This window comes from Grammomys surdaster, unplaced genomic scaffold, assembly GCF_004785775.1.
Source record: "Grammomys surdaster isolate TR1022 unplaced genomic scaffold, NIH_TR_1.0 126660, whole genome shotgun sequence".
Lineage (NCBI taxonomy): Eukaryota > Metazoa > Chordata > Mammalia > Rodentia > Muridae > Grammomys > Grammomys surdaster.
Window position 1 is genome coordinate 3,926,612 of NW_021621449.1, and position 15,220 is coordinate 3,941,831.

Below are 15,220 nucleotides of genomic sequence, written 5' to 3' on the forward strand. Positions count from 1 at the left end.
TTTTCCTGTATTTCTTTAAAGAATTAATATGTTTCCTCTTTAAGGCTTCTACCTGTTTACCTGTGTTCTCCTGTAGTTCTTTAAGGGAGTTACTTATGTCCTCCTTAAAGTCCTCTATTATCACCATGAGATATGGTTTTAGATCAGAATCTTGCTTCTCAGATGTGTTGGAGTATGCAGGGTTTGCTGTGGTGGAACAACTAGGTTTTGCTGATGCCAAGCGGCATTGGTTTCTGTTGCTTATGTTCTTGCACTTGCCTCTTGCCATCTTGTTATCTCTGGTGTCTGCTGGGCTTGTTGTTTCTGACTGGAGCTTGTCCCTTCTGTGAGCCTGGGAGACTTGGTGTGTCAGCATTCCCTGGGGTTAAGCTTTCTCTGTGTGGGATATGGGTGCAGAGGGCTATAGCACAGGGTCAGTCTCCCAGGCATAGATGGAAACCAGAAGTATTGTGTCCCTAGCTGTGCTGTGGTTCCTGAGTCCAGAGGGTTCAGGGAAGTCTCATTTGGAACAACTATTCAGTCTGTAGTGGCGGTCTCATTTGTAAGTTTGGCTTTGTCAACATGCCTGGGAGACACACTTTTTCTGGGCAGGATTGGGATGTTGAGGACTGTAACACAGGGTCAGATCACAGACACAGATGTAAACTGGAAGTGTCAGTTTCATTTTCTAGCTTATATAATTATCCTTTTCTCTGAAAGTTTCCTTCAACATTCCTACAAAGCTGGGACATGACAAAAATTTTACTCTTGTGTATTTTTATCTCAGATCGTATTCATTTCCTCTTCACTTTCAGAAGATGATTTTGCTGATTCAACCTTAAAAGTAAATAATTTATTTCATCAGAGAATTGTTTGTTTTCTTTTTTATTTTAAACTACAAGGTTAGAGGTAGATATTTTTTATATGGATCCTACATGGTCTCTTAAAGTAATTTATTCTTTGACAGCTACATGCAATCATACAAGTACACAATACCTTCTGTTCACACCCATTTTCTTCTCTCTCTTGTCTCTCTCTATCCTCACAGATCCTCCAGCCTCCCACCATGCCCCTACCTACATTCATGTCTTTTGTTTTGTTTTTCTTTATGACCCATGGGATTTATGATCCACAGGACCTTCCATATGGGCATGAGTATGCAGTTACACACCGGAGCAGAAGGAACTCAAAAGTGACAAAATCTTTGACAACAATGACTTCCTCTCCCCCATAATCCTTTCATTGTTAATTTGTCCATGTGAGGACCTCATTATCCCCCTTCCTCATCTTTGGTTAAATATTTTTATTGGCTCAATCTTATGCTGGTTCTGTACAGGCAAACTTAGCTGCCATATGCTCATGAATGCCATGACCAAGTTACACCTAAAACACAGCATTTCATGGACCTCCTCCCCAGGATCTTTTTCCTGCATTATCTCGATCCCCTGTTTCACAGTATCTCCTGTGCTTTGGGAACAGTCACATGGCTGACCCATTTCAATATGAGCAATCAATAGTCATTTTTTCCTCAAGCACTGATATTGTAGGCAAAGAGAAAGTTCTCTGATACAACCTAACAATAGCACTATTCTATGTGTGTAAATATGTAGGAGGCAAGTTAATAATATGCCTTCTTAGCAAAACAGATGTAGTAGGCCCATCCATAGGACCTCTAATCTCTCCAGACATGGACCTCTAAGAGGTTTGCAGTAATGGGCATGAATTCCTCTTGTAAAGAAGCCCTCAAATACAGTCAGTAAGCAGTTGTTTATCCCCATAAAAATTGTGCTAACATTACTCCAGTATGTGCATTGTGTCTGGGAAGTTGGTATTATAGGATGTAAGGTCCACTGTTGGTAAAGGCTTCTCCTGACTTTCTTACCCAGAATCTTAAAGTGTAGCTTCTGGCTTTATGAACAATGCCAGACAGACAGATAACAAAAACAACCAGAACAAATGACAAGGTGGAAATTTTCAGCTTAGTTCCAGCCTCACTACTGTATCTTGCTGCCTGGGTATGTGGTGTCTTCAGCAATAGAGTCTTTCTATCTGCTTGTTTAGAGTCTTTCTATCTGCTTGTTATGGGTAATCAAAGGCAGTGATCATAACCTGCATAGTCTTGAGAACTTTAGAGGGCTTCCTAACTAACTTTGAATGTATACTCATCTGCTGTAGGGATTTTTCTCTTTTTTTACATAATAAACTGTAATACCTCTCTTCAATCTCTTCTTAAATTATATTTTCTTTCTAATTGGCTTAATGTTGTAGCTTTTAATGTGAGTTCTTCGTATATCTTTAAGTTTAGTTAACTTACCCCCAATCTATTCTCTGTGACTCCCATCCATCTTTGCAGCTCTCCAACACACAGTTCTCTCCATTTCTAAATAACGTGTGTCCTGCTTTCCTGTTCCTCCTTATTTATAACCTTTATGTTTAAAAGCTGCAAATTTTATTTTATTGGAATTATCACAAGTGAAAGAAAAGGGTATTATTCCTAAAAAGCTATTATGCAAAATGTTTAAACTCCACATTCAAACTGTAATTGCTGTTTATAAAAAATGGAATCTGATGGCTAGATTCCTCATTTCATCACTGAGCCATTGAGAAAAGCTCAGTTTTCAAATTTGAATAGTGGTAATAGTGTTGATAAATAGCGTATGACTATGCTAATGTCTACATAAAGCCATTCTTCTGGCATGTATTAGCCCTATAATAAGTAGAAAAATAATGAAAGTCACAGGTACATACACTTAGTGAAAGAGAGGGCAGTTAAAGTAACCAGGTTTCTTTGCATCTTAGTGACTTAAAGTGCAAGTTTTAAATGATATTTTCTCTTTTAGCTGCATCCATTCTTACAAAATGGTCAACTTGGTAGAAACACCGACGTGAACAAGGAAGGCTCACCAATTGAGTTTGACATCTTTAATTACCAGTCTCTGCAGAGCGGTATGAAAGCTCAAGTGAAGGTTGGCGAGTTTGTCTTTGAATCTCACAGTGTTCAACATTTTTCCCTAAATTACAAACACATAACTTGGGGTGAACACCACAGTCAGGTGAGTATCTTTGAAGTCAGAGCTGTTTGCTGTTCTCAGAGTGGAATTCATCAGAGAACAGGGTTAACAGTTAACATGCTGAGTGCCATCAGGCTGAGAGTGCCCTTACATTTTCCTTTTCAATGCCGAAATACCAGAACTTTCTGCCTGCAGTTTTAATTGTAAACAAAAAACATTTTAGTAAATCAAGCAACATAGTTACAGTATATTTAAAAAGGACACTTAATATAAATTAAAAATATATTTAGATTTATTAAAGGAGTGTTGGAATAACCATGGAAAAAAAAAGAATCAATGAAAGACGAACAGATTTATTTTGGACTAATTCTTCAGATGGTCTATCCTTGTAATGATCAGTTATACCCATGGCTACCTAGAAAGGAAACGAAGGCAACACCATGGGAAGTTTTCTAGATGGATCATAGAGATCAGGTCTTTAGTGGAAGTAACTGCCTCTGGTACAGAAATAAAATAAAGTCATGTGGACAAAAATAGTCTCTGCAAATGGGTTTTTGTATATATAACTTTTATTTTCTTGATGTTTAATTGTCATCTCCAAGGCTTACTGCCTTTATTAGCTAACCTAGGCCTATTTCTGGAAGCTTCTAGACTCCTTACAGTGTATTCTATGCCTCGAATGTTTAAAGCTTTTGAGACTTAATGCTGAATAAGCTTGCCTTCTGTACTTCTTTTTGAGCTCTGGCTGGATGATTCAACTCAGCTATCAGAATATTAAGGTATTATTTCTAAAAATAACTCCTCTCTAAGCTGACTGGTTCAATCTGACTTCTCTCAGTTTCTTATTAAATTTGCTCTGCTTGGCCTCATGCTAATTTTGGCAATATCTTCAAATCTTTTGGCTCCTTTTCAAATTCTAGCTGGTTCTGTCTTTTCCTGCATCTAGCTTGTTCTCTCTGCAGCCTGACCTTTACCCACTACCCCCACACCTCTGTCTACTACCCCCATGCCTCATGTACTGTTCCCTTACATTGTTAACAGAAGACATCTAGGAAAGGTTATGGTAAGCAAGAAAATTTTCTGGAGATAGCCCACATTTTTGTGTGGCTACAATGGGCACACTCTGAGAGGTAAAGACCACAGAGACTTTGACTCAGGATTGCATCCTTTTTTTCCTGCCACTATTACATAGCTTAATGATTTCCTGGGTACTTACCTAATCTGCTGGGCAGATTCACCGTAGAATCAATATGAAAATGGACTTTCATGTAGTAATGCTGTTTAGATGAATTGATGATGTCCTAATTGCTGATAATGATTTTATAGAGCTTGATACATGTATTCTCAAGTACCCTATGGAATAAAAATTGCAAATAGAGCTCTGTAAACCTTCATGTTTCATGGACTAATTGTGCTAGCATAAAAAAAAGACAAAAAACAGAGGATTGGAACAAATTAATGATCAAGGAACAGATATTTATTCTATGTTAGATCCAAGAAATTGGCCACAGGTATTCACTGTGAAAAAGCAAGGCCATATAAAACTGTTGCTTTGAACTTATAAGGAGCTCATATAATAAAATACCACTTTGAATTTACAATCTCTTTTCTGCTGTAATTCCCTTTTGTTTAACATTTTCTGTATGAGGTAATTCTTTTCTAACATAGAAGACTATTTAACTAAAAAGCTATAAAGAACTGAAAGCAAAAATAAAAGCTTGGTGTAGTCCCTTTCTGCTTCTCCCAATGTGTGTTTGTTTTAATCCTCTGCTACTGTCAACAAGAGTCAATTTCAAAACGTCATCAACTTTTGCCATAGGAAGAGGAAAATAAAGTTAATTGCCAAAAACTGCCAGCTTCTACCCCCAGAATACAAGAGAGAGTTAAATCACATGAAGCCATCAATTTCTGGAACCCAGACCAGGAAGAGAGAGCTAATGCCCAAAGGTCCTCAACTTTTATCTTTCATCTATCACTGTGTCCCACCTCAGTACCTGACTGTAGGAGCTAGGACCCCAGCAAGTTGCCTCTCTTTCCTGTCTATTCTTACAAGAATTTGATGTATCCTATCTCTGACTCATTATGTCAAATCTTTCTCTGATTTGTCACTTTGTCTACTCATCAATTTGAATTTACTTTCAAACATGGGTGCTTCCTTCTGCAAACTAACTTGACCTTTTTATTTGGGATTAAAGATGTGTTCTAAGGTCGGAGTCATACCACAACTAAAACCAGATTTTTTTCAATAAATAACACAATCTGATTGTGTGTGTTCACAGTGTAATTAAATATCCTGCGACAGGTACTTCTGGATTTTAAATTTAAAACTATATGCACATTCATCCCTTTATTGTTGGAACCATTCACCCTGAGCATCTCTGTTATGTGATTTAAAGAGGTGATATCTAGTTGTGGGGAACATTATGGTCTTCAAGAGACCAAATAAGTTTTCTCCAATGGAAGACCCTCGGTATATCAACCATGCCAAGGCAGGTCTCATGTTCACTAGTAGTTGGGAATCACAAGAAGGGAATTCACAATACACACACACACACACACACACACATTTATTTGGTTACAGTTTGGGGTTTTGTTTTCCTTTCTTTCTCTTTTTATGCTTTTATTTTTTATCTTCTAGGTTTTGGGTGGTTAGTTGTTTTGGGTGGATTTTGGGTTGTTTTCTGAGACAGAATTTAAATTTGGATGAGTAGTGATGAGGAGAGGATCTGAATACACTTGGAGGAGGGGAAGGAGAATATAATCAAAATATATGCAAACTTAAAACTGTATTAAATATCATAAAATATGCTAGATAAAAATTAGCAATTCAATGAAATAAAATAAAGCAAGCATTCAAACGGAGAGAAAGGAGAGAGGACACACACACACACAGAGAGAGAGAGAGAGAGAGAGAGAGAGAGAGAGAGAAAGAGAGAGAGAGACACTTTGTGTTCACACTCTCTAAAAGCATGGTAGTTGTTAGTTGTTATAGTCTACAGAAGACCTGCTGAAATCTGCCATCTGGATGCTAATACTGAATATCATGTATTGATTGCCTTCCCTTCTCTTGTGTCCCCTGTACAGACTCCTGTATCTGTTTGCAGTCAAAGTTGTCCACTTGGATTTAGGAAAACACCTGTTGAAGGGAAACCATTCTGTTGTTTTGATTGTCTCCCATGTCCAGATGGAGAGATTGCAAATGAAACAGGTATTTGTAAAATAATTTTGAATGTGGAAATTTCTAGAAATGGTTCTGAGTGTGGACATTTCTAGAAATGATTCTGAATGTGGAAATGATGCATGATGGGATAGGGGTGCATCACCTGTAGACACAGTTACATTTATGTATCTAACTTTAAAACAAGTTCTTGATGGGTAGAGGTTGCAAATATTTCAATCCTCACTCTCAGTATGTTCATCTCTGAGTTCGAAGTCAGCCTGATCTACAGATTGAGTTCCAGGACAGCCAGGGCTGCACAGAGAAACCCTGTCTTCAAAAACTAAACAAAAACCAAAAATTCTTGATTTTGACTCAGACGTTTTTGTTACTGATGTTTGTTTATTTGTTTTATTTGATACGCTGTATGCATTGGTCTCAAACTCCTGGGTTGTAACAATCCTCCAGGCTCATCCTCCTTGGTGATTAAGACCATTGGAGTGAGCTCCTGTATCTTACCAAGTTTTGTCTTCTGCACAGCTGCATTGACTTTAAGTTTCTTTTCTTTGTATCCCTGATTTTCACTAATGTATCTATTACAGCTGTAGCTGTACTAATGAGTAAAGTGAGTGCTTTCTGTAAACTGTAAAAAATTAGTCCTCCCGGTATACCCTAAACTATGAGATGTATTACAAAGCATGACCTTATTTCATGCTTACAATAAATACTAATAATAGTCAACATTTTATTTACAAGGAAATTATACTTCAGAGAAACTACATAAATTGCTAGGATCATACAACCTTGAGAAAGCTTAGACAAAGTATAGACTTGTCAAATAAGAGAAACTGCTAAAACATTATATCAGAGTGACATTGATGGCAGGTACAGCACTCCTTTCCTGTGACCATGGGACCCTGGGACCATGGGAGTCTAGGACTCTGGGATTCTGGGAATCTGGTACACTGAGTCCCTGGTACCCTGAGATCAGTGATTGAGACACTTCCTATGGTGAAAAATAGAAACAGTAAATTTTATATTTGCCTTGTGATTTAATACCATTACTTTGGAATTACTTTGATTTTTGCCAGAGCTCTCACTTTGTATTCCCTGATACTATAAGCTTGCATGAGGTCACTGTACAACGAAGCCCTGAGAGATCCCAAAGGATGAGTGATGTGATATGCAGGGCTGTGAGTGCTATATGTGGATGCTCTCTCTACTGTCCTCTGACTGTCCAGCTGTCACTTCTTCCTCAAAATGTTTCTAATTGCAAATTCTCCCCAGAGCAAAGCAACAATGGGGCCTTCCAGTTTTTTTGTATCATTACCTCACATGTAACATCTATTTCAAAGCAGGTGCTTAGTCACACCCATTTTAATCACCCGAATGAAATCTTTACTTACAAAAGTCTATGTAAAATAATGTTCTTTGCTTTTTTGGGTAGCAAAGTAGTGGTCATCCCGACTACTTCCTGAGTGCTGGACTTAGAGACAAGCACTACCAAGTACTTATTCTTTATACTTGTATTGTTATTATTATTGACTTTGTATTGGTTCTTTCTGAATTTCACATCATATAAACCAATCCTGATCATCTTCCTACCCCCTTGTGTCCAATCTACCCTTGTAACCTCCCCCACCACAACATCAATATCATCATCATCAACACCACCACCACTAACAACAACAACAACAACAACAACAACAAAAGGTCTTGTTGTGGAAGCTGTAATGCTTCACAGTGAGTCCCATGTTATACCCTTATGTCCACTCATCTGTGCTTGCTGATGTTCATTGCAAAGACTTGCTGGTCTGCTCTGAGCCTCTGTGTTCTGTTACTCTACTAACACTGGAACCTCACTGGGACCCCTCTCAGATATCCTGTTGTTGTCCAGTGTCATGAGATCCTGTACTTTTGGATATGTAGGACCAGCCCCTTCATGTACTCCAACAATTCATAGTGGGGTAGAGGTGGGAGTGAGCAAATTCAAAGCAATGTATCTGGGCCTGAAAACTATCAGAGCTGATCAAAACACCAACTTTCTTACTTTCATGCTCTTAGGGCCAGCATAACAGCAACTCCTACTAGAAAGGACAGGTCTAAACCTGCTGCCCTTGTAATGTTTAGGGCCTATTTTTCCCAAGTGCTGTAACTGGTGAGGAATGTGACCAATTCGCCCATTCTCATGATCCCAGTACCAGCTCTTCTGTCTGCCATAGATGACATGGGACAAGAGGGATGTGAGGGAGTCTTTCCTGGTTTGCACAACTGGTCAGCAGGTAAGAGGAAGAACTGGCTCTCCCACATTCATGCGCTTGGAGCTAGCTCAACCGCAACCCCCACATCCAGGGTAGTTTTACTGTGCTGATCAGGCACAAGGCCTGTTCTCCTGAATGTTGCAACAGGTAAGGGCAGGGAAAGCTCTTCTGCTGTGATGACCTTGGGGCCAGCATTCCTACATATCATAAGACATAAGAGGCAATGAAGAGAACATCTCTCCCTTACCCATGTCAATGCATGGCAGTCAAGTGCTTGCCAGTTCTGCCATGCTCATGCCCTTGGGGTTTGCTCAGCTGTGCCCCACACTCCACCACCAGGGTCAGCTCTGTTGTGCTGCCCACAGGTGGTACAGGGATCTTTCTCCTGAGTGCTGCAGCTGGTGAAGGACAAAAGGTGAGAAGTGTATCTCTCCCTCATCTACCCCATTGCAGAGACAAGAGATAGGGCCAGGTCTTCCACGGTGGGGTACATCATTTGCCTGTAATTCTAGATGTCTGCAGGGCCCACACTCCTGAGTACTGCATATAGCTGCAACTGGAGTTAGCTCTCCTGTTTTCATGATCCCAGGGCTAGCACTCCCACAATGTCCAGGTTAGGGGTGGGGCCATTTCTACACAGCCATTAGAAACAAACATGTCCCTAGGAAATTCTTCAGACCAGGGATATCAGCCTGGTCTTTGTAACAGACTCCTGCTGCAGCAGGGACGTACAACTGGATATGGCCGCCAATGGCTGCACAGGCCAGGACACAATCATAGTTCTAGGTGGCAACACCTTGACCCTGATGGCTGTTTCTCACTACCTCAAGTCTCCAGTTCTGCCTAAGTTCTTGTGGGTCCCTGGTTCTGGAGGGTGTCCCATGATGATCTCCTTGCTGAAAACAGAGTGAGAGCAGGGAAGGTCTGCTACCATCTCTGCCGCTGCCTCTGCCGGAGTCTCCACTGTCCATTGGTCTCCAGCCAGGCCTGTCTCTCAGTGCTGATCCAGCCCAGACTGGGCCGATAGGAAGCCAGCTAGCTGTCAAGGAAGCAGCTTGGTGCCCCAGGAAGGTTCCAGGAGAGGAGATCTCTCCCCAAGTGTTACAGCTCTAGTGTTACAGCTCTTGTGACAGAAACTCTCGGACACCAGGATGATTCTCAAACATACCTTTTACTTCTCCAGAATAGAGTCCTTATATACAGTTTCAGGGTGGGTTAAGGTCTGGCAGCAGACAACGCCTATTGGCTTGGTCTGAGAGCTTGGAGATACCTCATATACATGTGAGAGAGCCTGAGGCACTGTTCCTTGTGACTGATAGTCATAGACCTCTCTTTGGGAGGGGCTGTGGAGGGCCGAAGCTGAATGAAAATAACCAGGGCCTGGGGGCAAAAGCCGAACACCTGCTGTCCAGATAAAGGTCCTGGGTTCAAGACTTGCTCAACCAGGTACCCAGCTGCTTCTCCCAGCCCAGCACCCCGCAAGTTCTTTGTCTCCACAGCCATTTATTCTCTTTCTCTTCCGTTTCTCTATCACCTAATTTCTCCTCTTTGTGGTACCCTGGGTCTCTGAGCGTCTGAAGTCATCTTAGGAGTGGTCTCATAAGCTGTTGCCTACTTGTGCTTTATGGTGCCAGGCAAGCATTGTCTCTGGCTTAGTCTGCCATTCCTCCCCAGGCCTGCATAATGCAGGACTCATGGTCATCTCAGTGTCCTCAAGCTAGCTCACTGTCTAGGCAAGATAGCACTAGTCTGGTGGACATCATGAATTCCCTCCTCATCAGGACTGGGTCCTTCAGTCCTAGAAAAGGTCCTTCTAGTCTCTTGCTTGCTCCAGGACCTGAGAACCATTTAAGTCTCTGTAACACTGGAAGGGCAGTCTCTCAACCTCTCTTTTCATCAAGGAGTGTTAGGCTAATCATAGGTCAGAACACTGAAGGTAGCCTTTGGTCTCTCCTCTCTGCCACCTACTGATGCAGATGTGACACAGCAGCCACACTTGCAACCCCTATAGGAGCAAGCCTTGCTCTGTACTCTGATGAAGTTCAAATACCACCATTTTCTTAGAGAAGTAATGCATTGATAGATATAAAGACAAGAAAATATATCTACCTCATACTCTCTAGGAATACCATATTTTTAAGGTGCCTTTAGTTTTAACTAATATGCTGTGGGAATCTTTCCCTCTTCACCCCATAGCAGTATTTTCTGATCTACCACAAAAGGCTCAATGCTTCTAAATATATATGTCTGAATCTCTTTTTCTTCATAGTCTTACATCTACCAATGTTGGGAAAACTTTAGGGCCACTGCGGTGGAGTCCCAGTGGGACCATTTTTCTTCAAGCCACTAATGTGTAGCTTAATGTGTAGAAGGATATATCTTTAAAATCAAAGAGGTAATGAGCAGAACTGATAGCTCATTGAGTTTAGATCATGACCATGAAGAAACAACTATCTCTGAAAACAACCTGTGTATGTATACCATTGGAAATACCTGGTTAGAATTACTCTTTGAAAGAGAAATTAACACTGTAGAATGATCAATACTATACTGGTATTTTTAGAAAATTTTTTATGACATATAAACTCATAGTTGAATACACAATTGTTTTCCTCTCTTCCTTCCTTCCTTTGTTTTCTTTTGTTTTGTTTTATTTTATTTTCTGTTGTATTATTTTCTTTCCTTTTGAGACAAGGGCTCACTGTAAAATCTCTCTGGTTTTGCCAGAAATATGGTATGTAAACCAGGCTGGCTGGTAGTCCTCCTGAGTGCTAGAATTACAGGTGTGCAGTATGGTGCCTTGCTGTAATTATTTTTCTAATTAAAAGATGGGTCCCATTCAAGTGTCTTTCAGAGTGAATATCATCTAAGCTTAGTGAATAAAACTTCCCATTCCACCTCATTTGTCTTAAATATTCAAAGACTTACCTTTACACTGTGTTCTTTCTTAAAGACAGTATGTGTAGAAAATAACTAAATTGTTCTGTAAAAGTTCAGGAAACTGGAAACTCAGGTAACTTAAATATACATATATATATATATATATATATATATATAGTAAAATACAAAATTATTTTTCCTTTAATAAATTTCTAATCAGAGTTCAATCAAGGAAAGATACTAAGAAAGTCATCATAGTGAGCATTTTTATTTTAAGAAAAATTATTACCTAAAATATATTTCTTTCAGCATTATTTCTAAAACAATGATACATCCTTTGGTAAAATTGAAATCAAAGAAACAAAAGAAATGGCACATTTTCTAAACATAAATTTCAGTAAATGTTAAGAAGTTTACTTTCTAGGACTTCCTGTCAGAGGCCAGCTCTGGCAGTCTTGTTCTCTCTTGGAGGTAGCTGAGGTGAGAAAGAGTTTCATGGAGGGGCAAGACTTGTTCTTGTGAGGTATTTAGGCTTGCTTTTTAATAATAAAACATTTCCCTGTTTTATGTCTAAGTTACTTTGCAGTGGTAGCTGGCCTGCCTCTCTCAGTTCCTCTTGAGGCCAGAAACTGCAGCCTCTGACATTTAGCACCTCATAGTAAAACAGCAGGAAATTAATTAAAGTAGCCTTTTTTCTTATATCTACAGTAACTTAGAGGCTAGGACAACCAGCCTGCTAGGGAAAGCCTCAGGAAGAAAAAGATACACTCTGAAAAGTGATGTAAATCTCTACTTCTAAGCTCTTCTCCAAAAATTCTCTCCTCCAAAAATATTCTCTTCAAAAGTTCTTCTTTATCTCTAAGTTCCATTTTAATTTCTAACTTCCCTTTTAATTTCTAAGTTATTCTACTCTGCTGTCTCTCTCCTTTCTATCTTGCTCTCTCTTCCTGCCTTAATGTCAATGTGGCCTACAAGGTATTCATTCCAATGTTTTTTCCAACCATCACTTTTTCTTACAAAAGTTCATTAAAAGTTCAAATATAAATTCTAATCATAAATTGAATTATAAGTTTACAACAAGGATTTTTTTTTACATAGCTATCCATTAGAACTCAATATTCATTATCTGTCATTCGCACTATAAGTTTATTGAAATATAAACTCCATAATTTTTGTAACTAAGTTATTATTGACATTTTATATAGATAAACCCAATCAATATTTTGTCTTCTGTACTTTCACTAAATCATTAGTTCCTTTTTCATGACCCTTGGTTTATTGTTTTACAACCTCTGAGAATGTGTTCTAAGTTATAAATGCCTGCTTTCTATCTCAGAATCAATTAACTGATGACACTTGAAGGCTATCAGAATTTTCATTGAAGTTTTAATATCAGAGAGGACTTAATAGCAGTCCTATTATATGGGGCTAAATAATTGCCAGTCTAAATTTAGTAATTCTTACAGAATCATCAAGAGTTAAGAAATCATCTATTTGTCTATATAGAATCACTACAGAAGAGTACATCTTCATTAATCTCCAGAAATCTCCACCAAAGGCCTAATACTTGGTGATGTATATGTGTTTGTGTGTGTTCGTGTATATGTGTTTTATGTGTATGTATAATAACAGAAAAATCATTAATAGCAGGAATCTTTCCTCATATGTAATTTCTTCGGTTTTGTTTAGAAGGACAAATTTGTGTTTACTTTACAGTCTATGCTAAAACCATCTAAGAAGATCACCTGCAAGTTTTTAGCTTCTTCTAGATGTCTCCTGGCACCTTCCACAATAACAACCAAGAGCTTGCATGGATAAAAGCACCAAGGATCATTGAGGGAGAGAAGGCAGAAAGACTGCAACAATAAGAGAGAGGACATCTATAGGGAAGCAGAAATTGTCAGACATGACAGGGTCCTTGAGCACATAAACTCCCAGATCAATACAAATAAAGTCAGACAAAATCCTAGAATGGATGGAGAACAGGATCAACAAACTCACTTCTAGATAGACTCTATTGACACTTGATAGCTGCTAGAGAAAAATCGTCAGCTGTTCGTTTGTTTGTTTGTTTGTTCATTTGTCTTTTCAGATATGTGATCCTGATAGGCTTCACATGATATTGTGTATGGCCCTATATTGATATGCATAAAGGCAGTATTAAGTGAACTTAATGGGAAAAATAAACAACTAAACTTGGCAGAAAAAAATTGTTTGAGGGAGAGAGGTAGTTGCAGATGGAAGAAATTCATGGTATATTTTATCAAAATATATGATATACATATATAATATTCTCAAATAAAAAAAATATTTAATAAACAAAGGAACAAAATGAAAAAAACTAAAAGCCTCAACATGATCTTTTTTTTCTTTCATATGTAATCAAATATAACTTTCATATTGTCTGATTTCCTCTCAACATCACTTCTAGATTTCTGATTTTCTAATATTATTCAAGTCCAATTGCTTTTTGAATATAAAATGGATACGGTGTATCTGTATTTTTCTCTCATGAAAAACAATCACTTATTTATCTATTGTTTTTCAGTATTATGACTCAATGAATAAAACCACAAGCATTTCTTTGAAAATTCAACAATTGTTCTGCAAAAGATATATGTCCCCATACTTACATCTGGAGAGTGATAGGTGGAATGTAACAAACCAATCTGCTTCCCTTTCAGATATGGATGAATGCATCAAGTGTCCTGAAGATCAGTATCCAAATAAGGAGAAGAATCAGTGTCTCCCTAAAATTATGACATTTTTGTCTCATGAAGATACTCTGGGAGCTGTTCTGGTCTCCGTGGCCATTTGTTTATCTGCCCTTTCAGCCATGATTTTAGGATTATTTATCCACTATCGGAACACACCCATTGTCAGAGCAAATAACAGAAATCTCAGTTATCTCCTCCTAGTTTCTCTAATGCTCTGTTTCTTTTGCTCATTAATATTCATTGGCCAACCTAGCACAGTCACCTGTGTCTTGAGACAAATGATTTTTGGGGTTGCATTTTCCATTGCTGTTTCTGCAGTCTTGGCAAAGACCTTCATTGTGGTTGTGGCCTTCAAAGCCATCAAACCAGGAAGCACCTTACGAATGTGGATGGTGACCCGACTCTCAAATGCTATAGTCTGCTGTGGTTCCATCATTCAAGTGTGCATCTGTGCAGTCTGGCTGGGAACATATCCCCCTTTCCCTGATGTTGACATGCAGTCAGAGTTTGGGCAAATCATGTTCTTGTGTAATGAAGGGTCTACCCTTGCTTTCTATTGTGTTCTGGGGTACTTGGGCTTTCTGGCCAGTCTCAGCTTGCTTGTTGCTTTTCTGGCAAGAAGGCTACCTGACAGCTTTAATGAGGCAAAAACAATCACATTCAGCATGCTGGTTTTCTGCAGTGTGTGGATTTCTTTTGTACCCGCTTACCTGAGCTCCAAAGGTAAAACCATGGTGGCTGTAGAGATTCTTTCAATTCTGGCCTCTAGTGCTGGCTTATTGGGCTGTATATTTCTTCCCAAATGCTATGTGATCCTACTGAGGTCAGGTGGCCTTTCAAGACAGGAGTTCTTTAAATGACTTCCTCCTTAAGGCAAAGGACTTGTTTGTGATTTGAAACATGAAATGAACAATATAGAAATAAAGATTCAAATGAGTAATGTGAAGTCAATGTATTTCACTAAATAATGGCAACTGCTATTTGATCAAATGTTCCTGCTATCATTGGAGACAACCACTCACAGTGAAAAAAGCCAACACAGGTTAGATAGTTGCCAACTAGAGATATCTTTCTGTGAGTGTCTGTAAATCATAATTTTTTCATTATTTTTAACATAATGTAAGAGGACTGGAAAAGATAAAGTGAGAGAAAATAATTTGTTTAGAAACAAAATTAACAGATGCTTAAAAAGGTGTTTCCTCTTTGTTAGTCTTA

At 38.8% G+C, this 15,220-nt stretch overlaps 1 protein-coding gene and 1 pseudogene across 1 annotated transcript in view; one reads left to right on the plus strand and one right to left on the minus strand.

The window, feature by feature from the left end:
• LOC114615382 (vomeronasal type-2 receptor 26-like) overlaps nt 1-14,865 on the plus strand; it is a 36,724-nt gene extending 21,859 nt beyond the window's left edge. Inside the window, exons 4-6 of the mRNA XM_028761121.1 lie at nt 2,820-3,032; nt 6,075-6,198; nt 13,973-14,865. Of these exons, the coding sequence (XP_028616954.1) occupies nt 2,820-3,032; nt 6,075-6,198; nt 13,973-14,865 (1,230 nt within the window). The remainder of the gene's footprint in view (nt 1-2,819; nt 3,033-6,074; nt 6,199-13,972) is intronic.
• LOC114615426 lies at nt 10,311-10,426 on the minus strand (annotated as a pseudogene).
• Nucleotides 14,866-15,220: the final 355 nt, after the last annotated feature.